The sequence below is a fragment of the Syngnathus typhle genome, linkage group LG2 (assembly GCF_033458585.1).
Source record: "Syngnathus typhle isolate RoL2023-S1 ecotype Sweden linkage group LG2, RoL_Styp_1.0, whole genome shotgun sequence".
Lineage (NCBI taxonomy): Eukaryota > Metazoa > Chordata > Actinopteri > Syngnathiformes > Syngnathidae > Syngnathus > Syngnathus typhle.
Genome location: NC_083739.1, coordinates 17,643,878 through 17,669,484, shown reverse-complemented (window position 1 = coordinate 17,669,484; position 25,607 = coordinate 17,643,878). Strand labels below are relative to the sequence as shown.

At 40.5% G+C, this 25,607-nt stretch overlaps 1 protein-coding gene across 2 annotated transcripts in view; it reads right to left on the bottom strand.

Annotated features, from left to right (window-relative positions):
- Positions 1-654: 654 nt before the first annotated feature.
- Positions 655-25,607, bottom strand: part of LOC133169045 (vitamin D3 receptor A) — a 40,834-nt gene continuing 15,881 nt past the window's right edge. For both annotated transcript variants that reach the window (XM_061300886.1, XM_061300877.1), the window contains exons 3-10: positions 19,856-20,003; positions 18,798-18,928; positions 13,453-13,637; positions 12,669-12,768; positions 11,793-11,970; positions 10,842-10,993; positions 10,202-10,318; positions 655-9,363 (exon numbers count right to left, since the gene is read on the bottom strand). In XM_061300886.1, the coding sequence (XP_061156870.1) occupies positions 9,110-9,363; positions 10,202-10,318; positions 10,842-10,993; positions 11,793-11,970; positions 12,669-12,768; positions 13,453-13,637; positions 18,798-18,928; positions 19,856-20,001 (1,263 nt within the window). In that variant the 5' untranslated portion in view covers positions 20,002-20,003 and the 3' untranslated portion in view covers positions 655-9,109. The remainder of the gene's footprint in view (positions 9,364-10,201; positions 10,319-10,841; positions 10,994-11,792; positions 11,971-12,668; positions 12,769-13,452; positions 13,638-18,797; positions 18,929-19,855; positions 20,004-25,607) is intronic.

Here is a 25,607-nt window from a genome sequence, read left to right as displayed (position 1 = left end):
ATTTGTAGCCTACATGTGCTGGCAGATTTTAGATCAGCCCAATGTGTTGCTCTTAGCTATTTCTGAATGTTTTCAGCTGTGTGTCTTGTCATTGTCCTGTTGGAAGACAAACGACTTGCCACAAAGTCCAAACTTTCTTCCTCTCTGCAGCATATTTCTATCCAGATTGCCTTGATAGTCTTGAATCAAATTTACTCTAGGACCCGAGCACCCTCTGCTGGTTAAAGATTTCTACCTGCATCATTAAATAATAAATGATCAATATCTATAATTCTAAGAATTTGAGGTTATTTTCTTCCGGTTATTTCTTTGAATCCGAAATGTTGCTTAATCATGTTAGTGATACATGTGGTGGACTAGTAAGATATCATAGGAAATTTAAACTTACGTTCTTCACGTATCGTAAAACATAAATGGGAAACCTGTGGACATTCAAACTTCAAACTCCAAGCAGGAAGGCCACAGCTGTGATCCAAATCTAACAGCACGGATGAGAACTGTGAGTCAGATGTGCTAGTAAGCACAGCCCAAAACATCTGACCCACAAATGTTTATAATATCGAATGCTAAAAATGTAATGAACTCTTGCGTTACATCTCTTCGGCAAACGATGATGCTTTGAAGACCAGTTTCAAAAAAACCACAGAGTGGATGTTTTGCATCATTATGTACAGCTGCTTTATTTCTGATTTGCTCCAAATATTATCAGTATTTTTTTTTTTTATTAGATACAATGCATGTAATCAAAGTACAACGGATCAAATGCAGGGAGAAGAGCACAAAAAAAAAGAAAGATAAACCGCAACACAGCCAGAGCAGTTAAATAAAAGGACTTCCCGTTGAGCCATCTGCAATGATGGCATGGCAACTGTGTGATGATGACAAAAAACCCAGACGCAATGAGGTCTGGTTGGTTTTACTGCATGGTGGTACTGGTACTTATCTTGGGACGCAAGTGTATTACAACTGTACCGCTTGCGAAGACAAAGAAAAGTCCGCTGAGCTTATCACATGAACTTGGTCATTTTTGTCATGAAGTAAAATGGAGCAAATACTATACAAATCAAAAGGGATCATTTATTAGCATGTCTCCATTTTCATACAAAATCATTTGGGTTGTGTAATACTTAAATTCCGGTTAGTGTTGGATATGACTACATTGGAGAAATATCCTCCCCTGACAAAAGTGTTGCCGTGAAGCGTTACGACAGCGTCAACATCAGCACTACAAATACGGATCGTAAAAGCCCTGCTATCGTCCCAAAATAAGGCTGAAGGTTGTAGGCACACCAAGGTACAACTGAGCTGAGCAATTATGTGCATCGGTGCAAAAATCCTGATGTTAAAAATGGACGTGGAGCATTTATACAGACATTAAGAAAGCCTGTATATACAAGTGCATCATTGGCAAAAAGACTGCTGGTGAGGGAGAAACAAGTGCACAGTGACGTGCGCGGGGTCCGTCTGGGAGTCTCTGCATTTGCCCCGTCCGTGGGCTTCACTTAATAGGGTGCAAGCGAGCAAGAAAGCCATCCAGCAAGCACGTTACATTGAAAAGAGGTAGCGGAGAAACACAGCCATCTGTCACAATTCAGCCACTCTCCACTCTTGAAAACAAGATGCAGCCTCTCCATCCACAGAATTGTTCAAAAGCTCACAGACTACCTCATATGACAAGTATGTAGTCTGAATTGGGTGCCAGATTTGTGGGGAACTTAAAAGTGGGGGATGACAGGAGTCCAACCCACGGGACATCTTCAGATGTTTCCCATGAAATCACATTGAACATGTGAAGGTATTCATCCAACGTGACTTTACAAAATACAATAGTGTGGAATAGGTGGATTTAAGAGCTTAAGGGGAATTTGCAATTTTCTGCTTGTTAAAACTGTCTGTATGGCCTGACAGTATTTCTTTCATTTACTAGAACATGAGTGAAATAATCCATTCAGCCCTTATTGGACCCATATTGTGCCTCGAATGATACCACCACAGCTCTGAAAAAAAACAACCAATCATAGACAGAAGGCATGACTGACAAAGTGCAAACCCCAATGGCCTCAGCAACTTGGGCTTTCAGGAGCTCTGCTAGCATGATGGAATACCCACGTCCAGGAGAAGGAGGGAAGGAAAATGTCCCTCCATTTGCCAACGACTGGCTATTAGTCTAACAAACAGAAGCAGAGTGAAGGGAACTCCGAGATCTAATCAACCTGTACCACAGAATTGTATGCTGTTAAACATCACACAGTGTGACAGTAGATTAAAAGAAACAGCTACTGAAACAAAATAACATGTTTGGCTCAGTGGTATTCTACGGGGTGAATACTGTGTATTCAGAACATATCTACGGCCCTTCACTTTTTCCATTTTATGTTATAGTCTCACTTCAAAATGAAACACTGTAAATGATTCCCCCTTCACATAGCATCACAATGTGTTTAATGTGTAAAAAAAACAAACATGGACTTAAGTATTCACAGCCTTTGCCACAAACCTCAAAATTGAGCTTAGGTTTCCACAGATCATCCTTGAGAGGTTACTCCAGTTTGATTGGAATCCTGTGGTTAATAAGGTTGATTGGACATGATTTGGGAAGGCACACACTATATAAGGTCCCACAGGTGACCAAGCATTAAGTCAAAGGTATTGCCTGTAAACCTCCAAGACAGGATTGTCCTGAGACACAAATCTGAGTAAGGGTACAAAAAATAATTCATCTTCCATTAATGGAAGAAGTTTGGAACCAGCAGGACTCTACCAAAAGCTGGCCACCTGTCTAAATTGTGCATTTGGGGGAGAAGGGCTTAGTCAGGGTCAGAGTTCCATTGGTCCTCTGTGAAGCAAGAACCTTCCAGAAGGACAACCATATCTGCAGCACTCTAATCAGGCCAGGTATGGTAGATGAAAACTAGTCCTTGGTGAAAGGAACATGGCAGCCAGAGTGGAGTTACCCAAAAGGCACCTGAAGGGCTTTTAGATCATATGAAAGAAATTCTCTAGTCCGCTGAGGAAAAATAAAATAATACAAATAATATGTCGTGATAGAGGAGAAGAAGAATATAGTAATGTACAGCGACATCCTGGATGAAAACCTAAATAACTCAGACTGGGTTGGAGGTTTACCTTCAAACAGGACAACAATCTTAACTCATTATAGACGCCAAATATTCATTTTAACTGTGCTGGCAGTGAATGAGTTGAGCACACCACTCAGACAACATAAGACAAATCTGGGAATGCCCTTGAATGGCCGAGCCAGACCACAGACTTGAATGTCAAACATCTCCTGAGAGAACTGAAGATGGCTGTGCATCTAAACTGATGGAGATTGACAGGTGCTACAAAGGATAATGGGCCGAAACTGTGCCAACCTTCTTGTATCATATTCAAGAAGATTTCATCCTGTGATTACTGCTGAAGGTGCACCAACAAGGTATTGGGCAAAGGCTGTGAATATATTAGTACATTAATACATTTTCAAAAATAAAAATACACACACATTGCCATTAAGTGATTTTTGAGGAAACATTCAAGTGAATTTAATTCATTTTTAGTATGTGTCTGTGACATAAAATGAGGAACAAGTTGAAACTCTGTGAATAATTTCCAGATGCTCTGTATGGCGGAGAGAGGACAAGCCACTACAATGAACACTTTTGAATTACCTCGTGAATTTCTACACCGAGAGAGCAGATTGGCTGACGGTAGCAGACTTCTCTTAATAGCTGATAGAATGCAAGAAGAGTGTGTGAGGTTTGAAAGCTATGTGTGTTGTTCACTGCTCACCTATGAAAGCTTCCTGCAAGCTGAGAGAGAGCAGCAAACAAAGTTTTGAAAGAAAAGCAGGCAGTTTGCTGAGGTTGGATTAAAGCTGATGCGCATCGGCTCGGAGTGGCAACAACTAAAGAAAACACCAATGATTCAAAAAAATATATATACTATTCTATTTCTGTGATCTAAACTGGGATCCCAATGTCTTGATGAAATGTTTGGAGAACAAGAGCAATACAAGAAGAGCAAAGCGGACAGAGAGACGCGTGATGATTGGACGATGGGCTCAAATGGGTTGATGAGGAACCCCTTTGGTGGGCTGGCCTACTTTACTTCTCGTGTTGACTTTGTACACGCCTATTACGACAACACTGAAAAGGCAAAATAATACTATGGGCAGTCACAGAATTATGAGAATTGTTATTACAAGAACAAGTATTTCATTTGAGAAATCACAGGTGTTTTTTTGAGGGTTTTTTTTTTACATACGTGTGCCTGCATATATTTAAAACCACATCAATAGTGTCAACACTGAGCATGAACGCGTTTCCAAATATGTTTGATGGTGAACATAATTAATATTGAGAGGCTGTTGGTATCGGACCTTTCCTTGTCCTAATGAAAATCTTGACATTCACTCATTAAAGTAACCGTAGCAATACATATACTATATTCAATGTTATGTTTTTTTTAGATTATATGCAATTAAATTAATATTATGACTACGGAGATTCTCGCAGCATCACAACTTAATTCTTATAACACTATGGGTGAAATATTACAGCTTTGTGAAAATGTTATTTTAAATATTCATTCTAACAACATGACTCATAGGTTTACAACTTTATTCCTGCTACTTTTCTCTTCACATTTTCTCCTGTGTGGCCTTAATATTACTTGGCAGTGTTTGTATTCACTTCGCACATTCGTTTGGAACATCCTTTTGACATGACGTTCACATTTGGGGCCAAAATGAGCATTTTCACATTTCAAATCACCACCAGTTGCACTAAACTTGCATTTACTTTCAAATGTGTTTGCGTTCCAATCTGACGCTGGTTTGACTCAATCGGTTTTAGTTCTGTTTTATTGAGACTGCTCTACATGATCTCGTTTTGACTAAAACAAATGTAAGCCACATCTGGGGAGACGACAAGGATTTGAAGCCATAGTGGCTTTAAGGCTCCCTTTTTGAGACAGCTGAGACAACTTCCCCAAGTCTTTCTTCCTCACTGCAGGGTAGCAGCCAGCCAGCCAGCTAATATAAACTCCTTCCAGTCTGAAGTGGATTGTAAAGTCAGGCCCACTTTGCACACTATGAATTGAGAATCCAGCCAACTAAAACAATTTGATGCGCTTGAACCAACCCGCCTAACATCAAGTGGACAATGTGAGTCTTCATTACCGCTAGGTGAGCGCTCGTATAAATCTTGACACGATAACGTCACTGACTTAACTGTAGATATGTAAGCTTATATTGTGATCTGTTGAGGTAAAAAAATATTATCCAGCATTTGAAGAGCTCAAACAGGGAAAATAATGACTGTACACGACAAACATTTCAGTTAGTGTGAAATTAAAAAGGAGTTGAATATAAGCAACTGTATTCAGAATGTATGTGCTGAAGGGAGAGGTAGTATGTTTGGTTCATGCAGCGCTGAAGCTGAGCTGCAGACACCGGACAAAAGAGTGATGATCCGGAAATGAGCACAAAGCCAGAAAACTACAGAGGGAGTCAAAACCTCCAAACATTGGGATCCACCAAAAGAGTGTGTGCGATGAGTTGATGTTCGGTTCCTTACAAGGCTATTGATGTCAACAAGACATTACGGACATGACTGAGGTATCTGTTTTGATGGTGTATAGAGGCGGAGGTTGCTTTCACACTATGAGCTGGCTTTCTCTGGTCCCAAACAGCTGGTTGGTTTGTAAACTCCTGGCTTGCTTACTTTTAACAGAGATAGGGAAATTGACTCAGAATAATTCCCAAAGTCAACAATGTTGGCAAGAATATGTTCACACATACTGACAATCTGGTCAATTTTGAGCAGTTTGAGTCTTCTGGCGCTTGACAAGAAAAAAGGGCTCCCTTGATCCATGCGCGCTTTTTGTATTTTAATTCAATCAAGTTGTCACCGATATCAAAGAGGTAGAGTTGTCTGTTAACTTTGTCGATGGCCTGATGCTTTAAATATTGTTGCGGATTATGGATTTAAAAAAAAAAAAAAAACTTGTAAATTTTATTTTTCAGCCTGATGGAAGACCACAATACCTGTGACAGGTCAGTCTTGGTACGTCATCAGTCGTCAGATTAATAATAAAAAAAAATTAAAAGTGTAGAAATGTAAGAAATGGAAAAAGAAAAACAAATCATTATATGGGACCAAAGAAAGCTAGTGTGAAAGAACCGCAAGTAAGGCTACGGAGGTGGAGCTGCTAACCTGACTGGAATGGGCGGGAGGCTCGAAAGATTAGGTTCATCCAATCACCAAACACAGAAAAAGTTTGATGTTTCCTTGCCCGAACCCTTCAAGTTGAACCATCTCCCCCTCCACCGATCTGCATTCCTTTTTGAAGAAGGTGATGTACTGTATGTCCAGTTTCTTAAACTCTACAACAAACATGTGTTTCGTTTTTTCTTCCTATAAGGTAAATTCTGAGAGCTGCAAAGTGAGGCAGAAAAGTGAGCAAGGTATCATCATCATGCTTTGGGATCAGGAGGTGACAAGTCGTCATCAGTCACTGCATATCCTGCTGGCCCGAAGCGATCCTCCTTTCAAAATATCTGTACAAAGTCTCGTGAAGGTCCATCGAAAGGTTTAGCGGGGTGGGGTAAAGGGTCATTTGAGCATTGTTTATTTTCACAGTTAAGCAAAAGTCCAACGGCAGATGTTCCCATCAGCACTTGGTGCACCAAAGAAGCAGAGCCGAGACGGCTGCTGGGTTAAAGCTGTGTTGAGTCATCAGCTGCGGTAATATTGGCTCCTGCAGAAGATGAGGCGGTATGGTGGTTGGTTGTTGAAGAGGCACGCCGACGTCGGTTGCTATCGGCGTGTCACTTATATTGAGGCAGTGTGCCACTGAGGCAGGATTTTACTCCTTCCATGAAGGTTGTTGATATGGCGTTCAGGTTTGTACAGATTCCAGTTGAAAAGCGCTTGTTTCCCTACCTTAACGGCAAGGAATACGGTTGCTCAGTTAGAACCGAGTGAGCGTGGAAAGGGCTCTAGCAGACCTCCACTAATCCATGAAAGTCCTAAACCAGCAAGCCAAGCGCAAGCTAGAGAATGTGGATTAGCGCAAACAGAGAAAGCATTTTCACCCAAATCATAATCGTACTTTAGCGGTGTCAAAAGCTTATCCATTGACTTTGGACGGACGGAGAGGACACCTTGTGGTGACCACGCACTGATTTGAGCATGGTTCTTTTTATGCATAGGGATGTTAAGTGACGAGAGGTTGAGACATTCTGCGAATGATATTCGATTGCAAAAATTTGGTTAAAGTGTCCCAAAATACAACACTATTAGTTTTGTTTCCTTTAACAAGCCAGACGCGCTCACCAGAAGGGTCGACTCCATCCACCGACTTGAATAATACAACGCAAGGCTCCATAAATCCTAATTGCATATCATGCTTGTAATGCCATAGCATCTTGAACTCTTTTAGTGTTTTGTCAACATTACATTCGAAATATGTACAGACCAGACTGAGCAAGTGGTATTTACAAAGTTTGTCCACAAGGGGGCGCTTAAGGCCTGCTGAGGGGCTGTCAAGTGACCTGTAGTAAAATGTTTCCCTTGCCATGCACTGAAAGCATCACCACATTTAAAACGCTCATGTCTTTTTCTATATTGCTACCTTGAGTATAATCGACATCTAACCTCAGGTGTGGGTCCATCATTCATCGATCCAACTGATTTAGAGCCTTCAATAAGTCTTATCTGGTACAATTAGAAATCACAGTGACGCAGAGAGCTTTGAAAACGATGTCTTCTGATTGTAAGCTTACGCCTGACACACATCAACACCATGTACAAACACTATCAGACAGAACTTATCCCTGAGGTAACAGCGAGCAACTTTCTGCTGCTGTCTTAGCAGCCCAACTAAAATGTGGTGGAGGACATCTGCTATCCACCACATTGTGACGTCATCATTGTCAGTCTACAAACTTCACAGGTCCAAAAAAAACAAAGAAAAGCAGGAGAAGCCCAGGCTTCAGCCAGAGCCGAACTGACACCCCCTTGTGGTCTAGCAATACTTTTTTATACTGTACACACATCAACATAGAAGGACTGCTCAGACTGCATCCCTACTGTCAGAGGACCGAAGGCACACTGAGAAGGGGCCTTCAAATTCCATACAGCAGGGTTTCCCAAACTAAGAGCCGCGGTTCACTTTTTCTTAGATTGATAGTCAAACTATCTCTTTATAATTCACACGTGTCTTCCATCTTCTTTATATATTAGTTTGTACATCAATATGTGGATTAGGTTTAGAGACTTTGGGTCCTCGGAGGAACCTAGCAGACAAAGTTTGGGAAACCCTGCTTTACATTACACATTACCATCATGCTTCTTCCGAAGCACCAAGCCGTCTTAAATACATATATATATTTGTGTTAATCTATATAGTTCAGCTTATACATTTCACTTATATAGCGTTATACATATACGTATATTCCTGCGTAATTCCCTTTTGAATGGACAGCAAGGAATTCCAACCGTAGATGGGCTCTCTCTTGGTAGCCAACCCCCTTTTTTTGGCTCCATCCTTGTCAGTCCTGACAGGCTTTTTTTTTCTCTTCTGGCCACTGATACTCAGCGCCTGTTTGTAAGCAGCAAATATTCTTATAAGATTGCCACTGTTTGGGTGCCTTGGCTTGTGGCATCAGCGTCGATGGATACAACGAGTGTATTCCTCTCCAATTGGCTGTGAACAGCAAGCAATGTGATGGAGACAAGGGTGGCCTGATCCATCCATCCATCCATCCATCCATCCATCCATCCATCCATCCATCCATCCATCCATCCATCCATCCATCCATCCATCCATCCATCCATCACCAAATGTTACGAGGAACTGTGGAGCTGAAGGGTGTTCAAATGTCAAGATGTAATCTGATTATCCAAGTGCTGCGGGTATCCAATACATCCGAGAATTCTGATCTTTATGCATTCCAGATTTCTTGCCAGCCAAGATCTAGATAGAGTGAGGCGCATGATGATGAATCTATCCATGTCATTTGCCTCCAAATGGCAGGTTTTTTTTTCCAGCGGTGGGAGTGATAGGCCATGGGTGGGGGATAAAGGTGTGCGTTTGTGCGTCTCAGCTATGACACCTCACTGCCAAAAACCTCCAGCACAAGCGGGGTGAGCTGCATGCTGTGCTCAGGCTGGAAGGACAGCGAGCGGTACTGCTTGGAGTGTTCCTCGTTCAGGCTGCGCAGGTCGGCCAGCTTCTGGATCATCTTGGCGTAGAGAAGGCGTCCGCCGGGGTGGTTGACTCGGATGTAAGCCTGAAGAGTCTCCGACATGTGGTCCTGGAGCTGCTCGATGCGGCCGTGGTCCTGCACCCCGGGACGATCTGCCATCAGGGAGGAAGTATGATAGGAGGTTGAGGAGCAGATGTGAAGCACAAGTTTGGATGGCAGAGGCGGTGGGATGGGAGGTGGAGGACGAATAAGGAACATAACTTACATCTTTCTAAATTTAGGATTAAGTTACACTTCCCATATGCATGTCATGCATGCATGTCTCTTTAGCCACAAATGCAGCAAAAAAGGAATCAAGATTTCCTCTGCAACCAAGTGATGAACTCCATTTTCCCTCGATAGACTCTTTGCCCATAGCACCGTGACGCCAATAAGATTTACCATTTTCCAGCTTTGCTCAATATGATAACCGCGCGTTTAGTTTCAAATGCACAGCATGGTATGAGTCTTATATAAGAAAAGGCATCCATGTCAAAGCCCTCTAATTTGGTGCTCAATGTTTTGCAGTAGGACTTGATGGTTTATTTGGGCTGGTGCTGTAAACACTTTTTCAATGCAGAGAGCCCATTGCTTAAATACTATTGATTATGATCTTGTTTGTACACTGGAATCTGATTTATACACAAGTACACACAATCATGAAGATGCGTTTTACGGGCGACCAAAGACCAAGATTACAAACTTGTGTACAACCAAAGCCTTTGTGATGTTGTGCTTCTTAACTAATAAAGGCAACAGAAGCTTTATAGTCCACATGGGGCAGCTTTAGGAAAAATATTGCGTAAACTACAGCCTTCAAAACAGAACCTTGTGACAACCAAAATAAATTATTGTAGCTAAAGAGACCATTTGTGGTCAAAGCAGAGTGGGGGGGTGGGGGTCTTCAACAAGGTTATGTTGCAGGCAATATGATTCACAAAGACTTGGTACCTGGGGAGAGCAGGCAGATGGCCATGAGCAGGACATGTTCCTCCTCATGCAGATTGAGTTTCTTCAGGCCAACCTGGAACTTGATCAATGGTTCCAGCAGCTCCAGAGTGTGACCCGCTACACAGCATGACATTAACATTGGCGTTATTGCACTAACAAGGCTCCAAGCGAGAAAACACACTCAAGCCCAAACAAACACACAGTTAGCTGTTTGGAAAGTAACACCAATTTCATCCTTTAACTCGATCGAATGCATCTTGCTGCATCATCAATAAAAGTAATTAAGTCTGTTTCATTGAAAACTCTCTGACACTTTGTTGATGCACTTGTCAAATCAAACCCAAAGCTAATATTGTATTTTACTTTTTATTCATTGTATTGCATTTATTCCTGCCTTATTGCTTCCCTGCGGGTTTAAGAGGAAGTCATGGCAAAGTGTTTTTCACAATAATGTCATCATCTCTGTGCCGCCATTTAAAATGTTCTTAATCTGCGTACTCACATGGGAAGAATGATAAAGGTTGATTTTAAGACAAATGCAAAGACAGCTTTTGATTAGGTCAGAGCCACAAAGCATGATGGCTCCACGTGCACTTCAATGATGCCATTAATGGTGTAGACAAGTTAAATGTAACCGAACCCTTTGTGACATCGTTGATGCAGTATTTGAAGTCGGGTCCTCCACAGCTCCAGGACATGTCCTCCAGGCTGAAAGACTGATTGGAGCGCAGCATGATAATCTCAATGGCACTCGACTTCAGCAGGGCAATCTGGTCTTCTGCCGTCAATTCTCTGAAATATGCAGTCAAATGCTCAGTAAGTACCATACTGTACTTCTGCTAAAGCTTAACCATTTAAGCAGTGAATGAAATGTTGCCCTTTTGATCATCCATTATGTCATTTTACCTTTTACTATCTACACTGTATGAAAAAAAAAATCACACTCAGACATGCCTTAAGATGCCAAATGTGATTCCCCACAGAGCATACAAACAGCACTATCCATTCAAACCACATTGGATTCATATCAAATCTGTGAAAAACTCCTCCACGTTTCTTCTCGGGAATTAGAAAGGACATCACAAGTCAAATTAAAAACTCGCCCTGAGAAAAACAGCTGATGTTTTGATGTCAATAGCGCTAACAGAAATATGAGTCAGCTTTCCCAAGTGCTGAATGAATGACCATTTCACCTCATCCCTACAACAGGGGTGGGTATTACCATTTTCCTATGAGGATTCATTTGGGTTTTCTAAATTATTCAAAACAACATAATTACAACTGAACACATTTATACTATAAATTACAGCATTTTGTAGTTGGATGGTTTGGGTTTTTGTGACATACTACTACTATTCTGAGATTTAATAGAATTCCTCTGGTCCATGCGCCACAAGTTCTCCATCCCTCCCCTAGAGTATTTTTGTCAGCAAAATAAACCTCAGTTGAGTCTGAAAGTGTACTTTGGTGTTTAATTAATTGTTTGCAAAACAAGCGAGGCTCAAACATAGTAGCATTCTTCTTTGGAAGGGGGGTGGGGGTGGGGTTGACCATCAGTGCAGAAAAAGGATTCAGGTTGAACAATTCGTACCTGAAGCCTGGGATCATTTTGGCAAACCCAATGACCTTCTGGATGCTGTAGGAGACTAGGTCAGCCAGATGAGGTAGCATGGAGAGCTTAGTGTCTTCCTCACTAGAGTCTGGACTGCTTGCGCCATCTTGGTACATCATTAACAGGTTGCTTAAGTTCAACTTGGTGTCCAGCGACTCTGCTCGAGACAAGACAGGATTAAGAGGCCAGGCAGAATAAGAACATGCTTAAAAGAAGGCGATTGGGCGATTGTAACTAGAGAAACAGCAGAGAGCTAGTTAAAGGTTAAATAAGGAAAATCACAAATTAGAACTGAGTGGTCTGCATACGAAAATTGACATGAAATATGACACCTCACAAGACAGGGGAAAATAAATATAACAGGCAAATTCTAAGTATTATAAAATCGGAGTTTTGAAGCTGAAGACCAAAAAACACAGTGTTGCAAAAAGGTACTTTCTCTGTTTTTTTTCCTCACAGTTTGTCATGCGATCAAATCGAAAAAACAGGTGAGCTATGACGTTCGCAAAGCTAAGCCCATGGGCAAAGTGATGCCAATTTCAACTGACAGCAGGTAGCAGTACAGGCAAAATGGCAGCCCCTTGAGATGGATTGAAAGCAGGTGCATTTTCGCAGGGGGAAGCAAGCTATTTACAACGTTTAACACGGGTCAATAACTTGTAAATAAAATAATATTATTATCTATCCAATCATTCATCTATTTTTGGAATCGCTTATCCTCACGAGGATTGCGGTTACCGTGCCGCCCACTTATTATTATTACTACTACTATTATTATTATTATTAAACTCTATGAATTGACCAATAGCATAGATTAATGTAAAAAAACTGTGCTTCTCTGAAAGAGGGACTTACCAGGTGAGTGATTGAACGAGTCGGAGGACGCATCGGACAGAGAGTGAAGGGAGGCGGCTCTGCTGGCACTGCGTGTTACCGGACCTTCACGCACTGGAGGCTACATGCAGATGCACATACACAAACAGATAAATTAGAAAAAAAATCCTCCCATCCCCCCCGTTAGCGCATGTAGTGAAACCTCTCTGACAGGAGTTTTTTTTCTGTAAAGCAGTGCAGTAGTGCTTTGAAAATGAAGCGGCAGGTACAGATTGATTTGCATCGGTTTTCCCAGAGCAAAACACAGTGAAATTCTGTTCATCGAAGTTTCCAGCAAGAACTGAATAAAATAATTTTGAAGCCTTGGTAAAAACATAGGGGAAAATCGTTTAGGAAAAAGGTGTAAATGCAAAACAACCTTGGGAGGTAGATGGCTGAAGACTATGCAAGAATAGAGCTATTTACTGATTTCATTCTCTCAAAGTGATTTGCAAGTGTGACTCATGCTGACTTTGAAGGCCAGATGCTCGTTCTCTGTTCACCACATTCTTCGACCTCATCAAGAGCATTTATCAATGTGACTCGCTAAGAGGACCTTCCTATGGATGTAATGTTTTTATTTATTTACAAATATTGTGATTACACCCTTTCCCTGAGTTCTCCTCCCAAACAAAACTCATAATTTAATTCTTTAAATATGGGACTTGTAATATATTAATAAAAAAACATACTGTAGCTCATTTAGTAATGTCTGACATCAACTTGGTGGTTTTAGTAACAGAATAAAAGTCAGCAGTGGCCTCACCCTAAAGCGGGAGAAGTCTGAATAGGAGGCATCATAAGTCTTGTGGTGAGCCTCAACCAAAGACGAAATGATCTGGGCCTGCGCGTCGTTGAGCCGAGGCCTTGAAGCTTCCTTTGCGGCCTCCTCCTCCTTCCTTTTCAATATCATTTCCTTCTTCCTCTGGACTTCTTCATCGGTGAGGATGACTGCAAGGCAGGGAAAATAATAAGGAAGAATATAATTTTGAAATTTACTGCTGAGAGGGTGAAATTCCAAGGATATGAAACATTTTCAATGAAAATCTCTAAACAATTGATTATATTTGTCGATTTTTTCATAATGAATTAGTTGCCGACCAATTATTGCATCACTACTGTTAGCTAATGTATAGCATACAGTAGTGGTGCACCAATCGCAAGTTTCCACTGATCACCGTTCTTTAGAAAGCCCAACCTGCTGATCTTGATTTGTTCACCTACTAAAATGGCTGTAATCCCTAAATTAAAATTTAGCTATTTTGGTGGGGGAAAAAAAAAGTAAAGATGGAACTCACATCGTTATCAAAATACTTTTTGAATTATAGAAAATTACAACGCGAGAAAAAGCTAATAAGACTACAAAGGGGAAATGTACTAACTGGCAATTAATTGAATGTAGCTATATTAATATTTTAGATTGTTCTTTTCAAAAATATATAACCACACACACTGGAGAAGACACCAGGGAATTGATTGGATTAGATGTTGAGCTTGTTTTCATTGTTTGAAGCATACATTTGTGCCAAGAAGGCGTGTCATGTTTGCTGTCTCTTTATATGGGTCATCCTGCTGGTGTTTGATGTTTAAGTGCCTTTTGCCTTATTCATGCAACGAGAAGAGTGGCACAGCGTGTATGGTCGAATAGTCTAAACGGTGTTTATGGTTACTATTTTAGGTTGGACGAGATGAAGAGCTCTCTGGGGAAATTACGAGCATTGCGTGCCATTTTTGTATGTCACACGTCGACGTAATACTTTGGAAACATATGCATGACTCTTACCATTCATTAAAGATTGCAACATTTTGAAATGAAAGAAGAGTGCCTGATAGAGTGGCGACGGTCTACTCAAAGAAATGAAGTCCCAATATATTATTTGTTCTGTTGCAAATTTCTGTTACATCTATCAATGGCAAGATCGTTTTTTTTTTCAACATCTAGAAACATCCTTGAAGACAATCAAATATAAATTGCTGTTTTTAATTTGATTTTATTCATTGGGGGACAAATATCGAAAGCTGCTTGTCCATATGTGACCACACAGAATTCTGAGTTTATCCAGATCTCTTCAATCAAGAGATCACATAAATGGAACAAGTTCAAAAACAGTTAATTAAGTTTTGTGATCATGACTCAATAATAAGAAAGAGACTGGACAAAAATTGCAATTCCAAAATGAAAACCACTGCAGCTCAGAACAAAGTCTCATCTTACTTTTGCAAGAATAAATGAGTCCCAGGATTCCTGGGAGAATATTCTATAGACTGACAGGACAAAATGTTGAACGTTATGGAAAATGTGTGTCTCGTTACAGCTCGCTGATGTGGAACCTCAGAACTAGAACATCATGGTGGTTTTAGTGTGATGTTCTGTGTTGACTCACTGTGATTGACGCAATTCTGGTCTTTACCCAAAAATCCAGATGGAGTCTGTATGGCCAACAGTTTTGCCAACTCAAGATGAGCATTTCTCAACCAGGACAACAATCCAAAACATACCAGCAAGTCAACCAAAATGGAAGCTTTGGAATGGCCGAGTCAAAGTCCTGACGTGAATCAGATTGAAATGCTGTGGCACGACTTTACAAAGGCTATTCATGTTAAAAAAAAAAAAAACACCATTTTTGCTGAATATAAGGAGAGAGCAAAAATATCTCCACAGAGACATCAACGACTAATAGCCAGTTATTGAACGGCTGAGTTCGACCAAACCAGTTATTTGGTTTGGGCGGTGAGTGCTTTTTCGCAGAAAGCCAGCCGGCTTGCTTCGAATTTGTTTTTCCCCTGAATAAACCAAATGACTTAAAAACTGCATTCGTCTGATATGACCATTTGTTGATGATCTTAAACATTAAAGTGGGCAAACTATGCAAACAAAGTCAAACTTTGAGAAGACGTCTAATACTCTGTGTATTGTAAAGTAACTAGTTTAAGTGATTAATTTTTCACAACAAACTTTGAGTCAAGTCAGTCCGACATGCACAAGGGTAAGGTAAATCTTTAACTCCAAGAGAAGCCTAACGGGAAGGTTAATAATACTTGCAGTCTGTGAACAGCCTGAGACCAAATAACCACCACTGCTCTGAACACCAAAATAAAACATGGCTGTTTTCAACCATCAGGTGTTTTAACATTTGTTTTTAACCTTTCCTAACGTGCTTTGTCAAGACGAGTAGGGAGCGGAGGTTGGCCCTTGGCTGGGAAAAGGGCTATTGGATGCCATTACCATGCGATTTGCAGAGCTTAAGCTGACCTGAAATTAAATAAACAGTTATCGTTGGAGCATTCGACACAACAGAAAGAGAAGGCAGGCAATCCTGCAGGCCTCTGACCACAGCCTTCATATAAACAACGGTGGACAAAATACCCGGCTGCTTTTTATCATTTCTAGAAACCATTCCCTTTTTTTCCCCCTGCACAAAATACATCTTAACTCTTTAAAAAAAATAAGTAGGGAGAAAAAAATAGTTTCAGAAAACAATTTTGATCTCTGTCATCTGTATTATCCCTGAACCAATGTCAACATTTGATGGCTCACGATCAAGCCTTTCTATTTGCTGACAGGAATGCAAGAGATTTTTTTATTTGTAGGAAGGAAGCCATCATTCTCCTGTATTGTCGCTGCTCAATGCCGACAATGTACATCACGCTTTTGTTCTAAGATCAATAATGAAGTTCTTCTGTTTTTACAGTTAAGTATAACATAAACACACACAATGGTTTTAGTACATAAAGTCTACCTTTTCACTTCTAACACACTTAATTGTTAATCTTAACTGTAAAACCTGTAATCATACTTGTATAAATGTAGAATAATGTTTCTAGCGCTATATCGTTATATAAAAAGACCTTGTTACCTTTTGGATGATGAACAGTTACTCAGAAAGCAAGTATGTATACAAATCCAAGTAAATCAATTACGTGTCCTTTAAGGTTTCTCTTGCTAGGCACATACTACATCTGTCAAGCCCCTATCCCACTCAGTTATGTTTTTGAAGGCAGCAAATGTAGCATTCACGTTAGAGTTCGTCAGCGTTCGTTCAAGGTCACAAATGTTTGCGAAACATGACAAGTCTGGCGACTGTCGAGAACGCAACAGTCGCTGCCTTCGGAAACACTCACAATTGTTCGGCACTCTGTCAACAGCTTAGCCTAATAGTTTTTGTATTCAAAAAGATCAATATTCATAGTTTGACAAGGTAATCACATGAAACCTATTCTCATTAGTGCTTACTGTACCGTAGAAAACAAGTAAAAATAGCCAGACTGGCTCGATGGCTCTCGTAGTCGCTTCAGGGAGAAACGCACTGACCCCTGAATGCCTCTACCCATATTATCCTTTTGACTCTCTGCCATGGTGGCCGATTACCCCTGAAACGCTCAACTGTGTAGACAGACTGCCTGACTGCCAGACAGACCACGACTGCCAAAACGGGGAAGGCCCAGAGCCATCAGAGCACAGCTTGCATAGAAACGAGGTGGCCTGACTGTCAGCTAAAGATAAACAATCCGAATTGACAGATAGACAATTTTATCCTTGAGCTACATTTTTATTTGACTGGTGATTTAATGGAAATCATGCGAGATTGCTGCCGTCTCACACGAGGAAGCAACTCTGAGAATGCTCGACTGCTGATAGATGAAACTGTCAGGGTAAACTGAGCAAACCTTACACAAAAAATACCGTATGTCTGTAGCATTCTTTTTTTTTTAAACATGCAAGCGGCAAATAACTTTAGGCTTCTTTAGTGCTGTTCGTAATAAGTTAAAACACATACATTTCTAAGATTGAGCATGGCAACAATTATTTTTGATGCAAATCGTGCTATTTTTACTAAATACTGGTCATTTTCTGTAAACAAGTCTGTTTGAAGTGGCGTTTGAATGGTTGCATTCTGGACTCTGAAACCACAGAAGCGGCATTACACAACCACATGACGTGGATGTCAAAAACAAAAACATTTAGAAGGCTTCTGAAAGAATCTGGCCCACATATTTGTTTGGTTTTCATCTCTTTGACCCTGTCCTCATTAATTAGGCTTTGAGTGCCCGTCCAAATCCACCACCCTTGCATTCTCATGCCAGCAGCACACTAAGACCACTCCTGGTGGCACTGGTGAATAGGCACAGTTTGGTCAGTGTTTGGCTATTCCAGGGACATGTTTGAGCCAGTTGGTATTTTGCCATGATTGAGCCCATATTGTTCAGGTGCTACTTTACAAAAAACAAACCAACAACCAAGCCAAAGCACTTGGCAAAAGAAACATTTACAATTTGTAAAGTGCCTAATTGAATGTGGTAATGTGCTGGTCTCAACAGGAGAGCTTCAGGGGAGGGCCACTTTTAGGCGAGGAAAAAATAACAATTAGTAAGCTCCATGAATAGCTTCTACTGAGTTAGCTCATTTTAGACAATCTCCCTTTTTGTAGTCTAAAGAAATTCACAACACTGAAAACATTATGTCAGTATGACAGGTTCGGATAATGAGTGGACTAGTCCTTTCAATTTGTATTTAAAGTTGAGTTTTCAAGGACTCAATGATTTTTCCTTTCCTCAAAATTCAAGGATACAAGAACTCCTTTGTCAGATCAGCACACATTTCCACATGACATAGCTCAAAAGACAATCCCAGAGGTGCCGGTAGCCCGGTCAGTCCCAAGACTTTAATAAGATGAAATATGATAAATATGAAGATACGAAAAAGATAAGCGTGAAGCTTATTCACAGTTTTAATGTGTGCAAAAATGCAAGCCTTCAAAGGGTAGAATGCAAATAGGCTTAAATTTCCAAAGTCATTTTGAACTCGGCAAAAAGAATAGTAGATTCTCCAGATATGGGGTAAAAAGGCATGCCATCAATGTCGCTGTATGGCTCCCTCTGAATGTCTTCAATTATTTGATTCATCGTCAGACAGGAAGACAACTAATTCCCTAGCAACACCAGTAAGTCTTTGAAGCCAAAACATCCCAAAGGACAGGGCAATTCAAACACAACCATGAGGTGACCGGGAGTACTGTACTTCATGCGGATTACTTTCTTTAAGGTTCTTAAAGAAAGAACATGCTCTGTCTGCAAGAATACCATGCCAAGAAATCAGAGAAATGTGCTCACACTCTTTCATCATGCCAATGTCGATACAGCGCTTGAGACGGCAGGCCTGGCAGTGACGTCGGTTGTCTTTGGTGATGGTGCAGCTTCCGCTGAACGGGCAGGTGAAGGCAGCCTTACGCTTCATACTGCGCCTAGCAGATTGATACGTGAGATTGGTTACACTCATGAATAGTCATTTACTACCTGTTGTGGTTGAATGGTCAAGCAGAAATAAACTGGTATGAAATGTAAATGAACCGTATGGAATTAGTGAAACACATTTCATACCCATGACAATAGATGGAAATAAGACCGCAAAATGAAAAATTGGCTATATCTGAACGAGTAGACAAAAAACTATTGATGAATATTTCTAGCTGAAACTGGCATACATGTTAAATAGAGAAGCAGGAAAAACATCAAATCTGTTAAAAAAAATGGTAAAGAAGAATAAATGAAATCAAGCTTGGTTCATTATTATAGTCCTCTTTTGCATTGAATTCAGATAAGAGTAGCTGAAAGGTACATTATAGTTTTTCCAAGAACCAATTTTAGAGGAGCAATTATGGACAGTGGTAAAGAGGCATTGGTTATAAGAGGTTTTCAAAGAGAGCATTAGTTGAAGCATGTCATCTGCAGTAAACAGTCTAATCAGGTTTTGACTTCAATTACTTCTTTTTTTTACGGCAACTTTTGGTCCAATGACAAAAATAACTGGAAATGGCAAGCGAATCAAACCAAATGTGCACACTTTGGATCAATTTATACACTCACAAAGGATGGAAAAATATCGATATTTTAGCTGGTATTTTTGCCAGGAATGGCGTTGTAGATAATATCTCTAACTCCTCAATTATGAGGAAAACCACAAGACTTAATTGTTAAACAATTATTCACATGATAATTTAAAACATTAATTGACATGATTCAATCATAATTAGGGAGGTTGTTTTCCCCAAGTACTCTATTCCTTCTCATATGTTTGAAGACAATGATTACACAAGCAATAAATACACAATTGACCCATCCCTTTTTCATATATTCAAAGTGGTCGGTATAACATGGGCATCTTAACTGACCTGAAGAAGCCCTTGCAACCCTCACAGGTCATGGCGTTGAAGTGGAAGCCAGTGGCCTTGTCCCCGCAAACCCCACAGATCCGCGGGGCATTGCGATCAAACTCTTCTGATCCCGCCAGCGACGTGGTAAACGTCATGGGCTCCATCACTGTGAAAAACGAGAACATTTTCAGAGCTGCTTATTGTTCATCCTGCTGACAACTGAGCAGTCAAATACAAGACAAAAGCTTGAATATTCCTGCGAGAGCTATAAATGCCACCAACCTAAGCAAGATTCAAAATCAACTGGTTTCCTACCAGCAGTATGTTCTAGGCAAATTGTAAGGCTGTACCTGGTCAAATGCTCCTATGCTCTCACCTCTTATAAAAACACAGATGTTGGGCGATTAGCATATTTAGCGTCGTGTAATGACAGTCTCACAACCTGCTATTGCTTGAATGAGTCAGGACAGACAAGGTGTACAGTAAACAACCAAATGATGCCTTTTTAAAAACTGGAAGCTCAATTTAAATCTAATACTAAGAAATGAACAAAATGTCTGATTGTATGACCTATATGAAATATAAAGACAGAAAGGCTGGGAGATTATGGAAAAAATAAATATGATACGTTATCTTAAATATCACTCAATGGCAAGTTCCTGTTCGCATGCCAATGAGATTTTACATTAACTTTAGCATTAGTACTGGTGATGTTTTTAAAATGAAGCATGTCTTCTATTTTGATATAAAATGTGTGCAATTGTTTTTGTTATGTGCTCAGTTTTGTGGTAAATTCCAGCAAGGGTGTCATTAAACCCTTAAAGCACACTCAGGGACGGCAGAATCGCAGTCACACATTTGCTGAGTAAGTAACATGGTGCATTCAAGGTACTTTCACTGCGTCAGGAACATACACACACACCACTGATTGGCACGTTCTTTTTCTTTGACTGAGTGTTTTTAAGACCCAGAGAAGCCAGCACACAGAGACGAACAACCATTCACACTCACACCTAGGGACAATTTGGAGTGCTCAATCGGCCTACCAAGCATGTTTTGGGGATGCGGGAGGAAACCGGAAACCCCGGAGAAAACCCACGCGGGCCCGGGAAGAACATGCAAACTCCACACAGGGAGGCCCGGAGGTGGAATCGAACCCGCACCCTCCTAACTGTGAGGCAGTCGTGCTAACCAGTGCACCAACGAGCCGCCCGAAATCACCGTTATATTTTGATTAATTGCCCGGTCGTAGGATGATTTGGAGGGATCTAAAGAAGAAAATATAAGGCCTGGATACGCATTTGCGGTTGAGATTGGGACGGTAAACCTTATTTGTTGTTCAGCTTACAAGCGAAGGCAAAATAGCAAGGAACCAATTTGCCACAATCTTTGTTTTCAGAGTTTGAATGTAGAAATTCACACTTGAATAGAGATAAAAACCAAAAGAAAAGTCAAATGGTAAGATCCATAAAAGACTTCGGTACATTTGCGGTCGGATAAAGACCATCTTGGCACAAGGTCTACAAAATCCTAAATAATTTGTGTTTGTGAGAGAGGGAGGAGTCGTGTGGAGAACACGCGCAAATGAGAGAGGAGGGGGATTCACGCTATGGACTTGCGTGCCCGGCAGTCACGTGGCTGTGGGATGCCGCTGACATGCATCAGAACTTCCACTCAGGCATGTCAAACCAAGACAAAGGAGGCACTGCTGAGGAGGGGGAAGAAGTGAACTTGTGGATAAACAATCAATCACTGTCCACTACCTGGTACTTCATTGGTTGAAAAAATATATAAAAGGATTTACGATATGATATTATTTTTTTATAATATTATATTATTATATAGTCTATCAGTAATATTCCTAATGGTCCAGTGGTTAGGATGCGGGGCTTTCAGTGCCACGGCCTGGGTTCAATTCCCGGTCAGGGAACCATATGCAGCCACAGGGCACATGTCAGTGTCTCCCCTGTGCCAGTCACAAGACCAGATCAATGCAGAGGGTTGCGTCAGGAAGGGCATCCGGTGTAAAAATGGAGCTAAAAACTTCTCATGCAAATCATCAGGACAAAAAAAACTGGGTGTTTCACTGTGGCAACCCCTTTGGGGGAAAAGCTGAAAGGAGCCAACCAAGTCTATCAATAACATACATGAAAAAAAATCTTATGGGCCTGGAAGGCACACTTATGCTTTTCTGTTCCATTGTACTTCCAGTGAACTTTACCCAACAAACTGTTTATCCGTATAGAAAACTGCATATTTTTTGGATTTGTCGCAACTGTTCTTGTCACGTCAATGTCACATGTTCAAACAGTGACTAAACTGTGGCGATTTAATGTTCGACTGAAAAAATCTATTTTATTACCATTTAATCTTCCTGATTTTTTGTAACTGCGGCTAAATCAGCATCCAGGGTTACAGTGTGCATTCAGCTAGGTAGCTACATATGTCCTAACTCCAAAAAAGGCATCATTTAATAATCAAGTTTACAACAAGTTTGATTACCTTTGTACACTTGACAAGTGTACAAATAAAACAAATGTGCACGTTTGGTACTAAACTAAGATGCTCCGTCGAGTAGCTGAGTAAACCAACCTTCTTAAATCGGGACAGTTGGCTGTCAAGTATCCATCGCGGCATCATTTGACTCTCTCTCTCTCTCTCTAAATCTCAGTCACTGTAGAAGCACATGACTGCATGGAGCTCAGCATAGGAGGGCAACATAGGAAATGGAATTCGTGGCATATAGGGAGGAATGCTCTATAGGCAGCGCAACGGGGAACATGACCTACTTTTACCACCAGCTGCCTTCAAGAAGGCCTCACTGACAGCCCGCCGCTACACTAATGCTTAAAAACAAGATCTCCGAATCCCACCGCTAACAAACTCATTCTTATCAACATGACTGCTGAACTTTGCTTCAAGATGTAGGGACAAAAATAAAAATCCCAAATTCACTCCCTTGTGCTTTTGTCACATCATGCACCACTTTTCCCGCAGATTTGTAGCAAAAACACATGTTTTGGTATTCACATATTTATTTTGTTTGCATTGGAACTACAAAAAAAAAAAAAAGGCAAATATGAACATTTACACAGAACTCCAAAAACAGACTGGGCAAATTTATTGACACGTTTAACTTAATATTTGGCAGTACACTGGCTGGAAAAAGCAACTGAAATGAATTGCTTCCTGTAACCTTCAACAAGTTTCTTACACTTCTCTGTTGGTATTTTGGCGCAGTGTTCTTCTGCCAACTGCTTCAGGTCTGTCGGATTTGAAGGCTGCCTCTTGCCAGCTGCTGTTCTGAGAGGTCTCCATCGGTGACCCCCTTTGGGTTTCTGAGCTTGACTCATTGATGGCCACTTAAAAACTCTCCAACGCTTTGTGTTAAGCCATTCTTAGTGTGCTTTAGGTCATTGTCCTGCACTGAGAGCTATGACTTCAGATGGAGACAGAGCTTTCTGACGTTGGGCCGTACTTTGCGCCAAATCCTTCCTTTGAAGGCCTTGTTTCATTTTTGATACACGGTGCAGTGATGTGCTTTCATTGGTCTCGTATCCACAGGACATTCTCCCAGAATGGATTTTGGCTCCTCCTGGTAGGTAGGTGTTGGCAATCTCCAGCATGGTTTTTGTGGCAACAGTGGGGTCTTCCTGGGTCTTGTATCATAGCCATAGTGAATCTGCATTTGTTTGGGAGTGGATTGGGGTTCTTTACCCAATTTTTCAACAATCCTTTATTGCATCTTTGATCAATCTTTATTATGAGTCCATGAAGGTTGACAAAAATGCCATTGGTTGTGGACTTGATGAATACACACAGGAACATTCAGATACCTGGACGTTTAGCCATAGATTGGCCATTTTGGGTTTTAAATGGTCTATGAAGGTTAGCTACAATCCCACTGGTTGTGGACTTGATGAGTAAACACAGGAACATTCAGATGTCTGCAGATAGACGTTTAGCCATAGATTGTCCATTTTGGGTTTCAAATCGTCTGAAAATTCTTTGCTTATCTTTCTTCCCTTCATGATTGGTATGGTACACGAAGACACAACACAAAGGTTGAGTCACATTTCCTCGATTTTAACTGCCTCAAAGCGTTATTACTAAATTGCCAGCACCTATTACTTGCCACAAATGATCTTAATTACAAATTCAAGTAGCATGGCATGCTTGAAATTACATCTGTCACAATAATTACTAAATGGATTTATCGCTCAACAAATACAGTGGACGTTTATTTTTTCGCAAGCTCAATACATTGACATTTACATGCATGTTTGTTCACATACATCGTCAGCAGTTAGTCACACTGCTTCGTTACAACTCCTGGCATCGCTTTACTTGCCGTTGGGCGAGTTGGCACCCACACACACACATATACACTAGTGGTGTAAGTGTAACGGCTTTCAAAAATAGTTTCAGTTTGACTGTTTAACTTTGGCAATTCAGGTTTTGAACTTCGGACGTTGTTTACCAAGTAGAGGAGTAAAACAAACAGGCAGACTAAGTGAGTGACTGAGCGGCTTAGTGACTGAGGTTTGTAAAGAATTATAAGTAAGGAGGAGAAACAGAATGAAAGTCAGGATAGAACAGAAAAAGAAAGATAATTGACTGGGAGTGAAGAGCATGGGAATGAGCAAAATGAGAAAGCAAGAAAGCTGCAAAGAAAAAAATAAGAATAAAGAACATGCCAAGGATTAAACAGCACCCAATCGTACTACATTTTAATCCACATTAGAAACGGGCATACCAATCACTCATTTCACTGACTATTAAAAATTAAATAAACTGAAAGAAACTGATATTGATTAATCATCTCACTAAGCAACTTAGGGGAAAAAAAAAGAGTTGATAAATGACAACCTTTTTCAATAGATCGAAATGAGATCGTTAGTTGTCCGCATACAAAATTTGGTTGCATGTATGACATAATGGATGACTCAAACCGAAACTTAAAACGGGGACGTCGCTTTCACATGTCACCAGGCACCCACATTCACCTCTGACCTTCTAAACTAGGACTGTGTAAGAGCAACCAAGTGATTTATTTCATTATGCTCAGATGCACGTGATTTTAATTTAAATAGGGGTTATGTGGAGGAAGGAGGGTGGCTCCACTATTAAAAGTATCAAATATTATTGTTTCTGATGTAGTAAATACCTAACATATAACTTTTTCCTACAGAATGTGATGTTAATTCTCTCGAAGAAAATGTAGAAATATGTTTTAGACAGTCAACGCTATAAAGCCAAGACTCAAATATCACAAGTGCATTTCAAATACATTGGAAACCTGGAATGTTTATGTGTGCACAACGATTGAAAATAATAAATGCACCGTATTTTACAGACTATAAGTCACAGTTTTTCTCATACTTTGGCCGGGGGTGCGACTTATAATCAGGAGCGACTTATGTTATTTATGTCATAGTTATTTGAATATTATGCATTTTATGGCTGCTGAGACTTGTACTCTGGAGCGACTTATAGTCCGAAAAATACAGTAATCGCATGAAGCATGTGTAATGAATTTATAACTATAGACATAAACGTGAATGTTCTTAACTAAAAAAGTACGACAATCAATGATAGCCTTTCCATATAAAGGCAAACCTACTAATCTCGCACAAATAATGTCCACCTCTTTTTACAATCTGAAGCTATCAAGATATCCTATCGCAAAAGGAAAACTACTCCGTGGCTACATTTGTGTTGACATGGAATGGGGCCAAAGAGGCAACAAGGTGAAGCATGTGTGTGAATT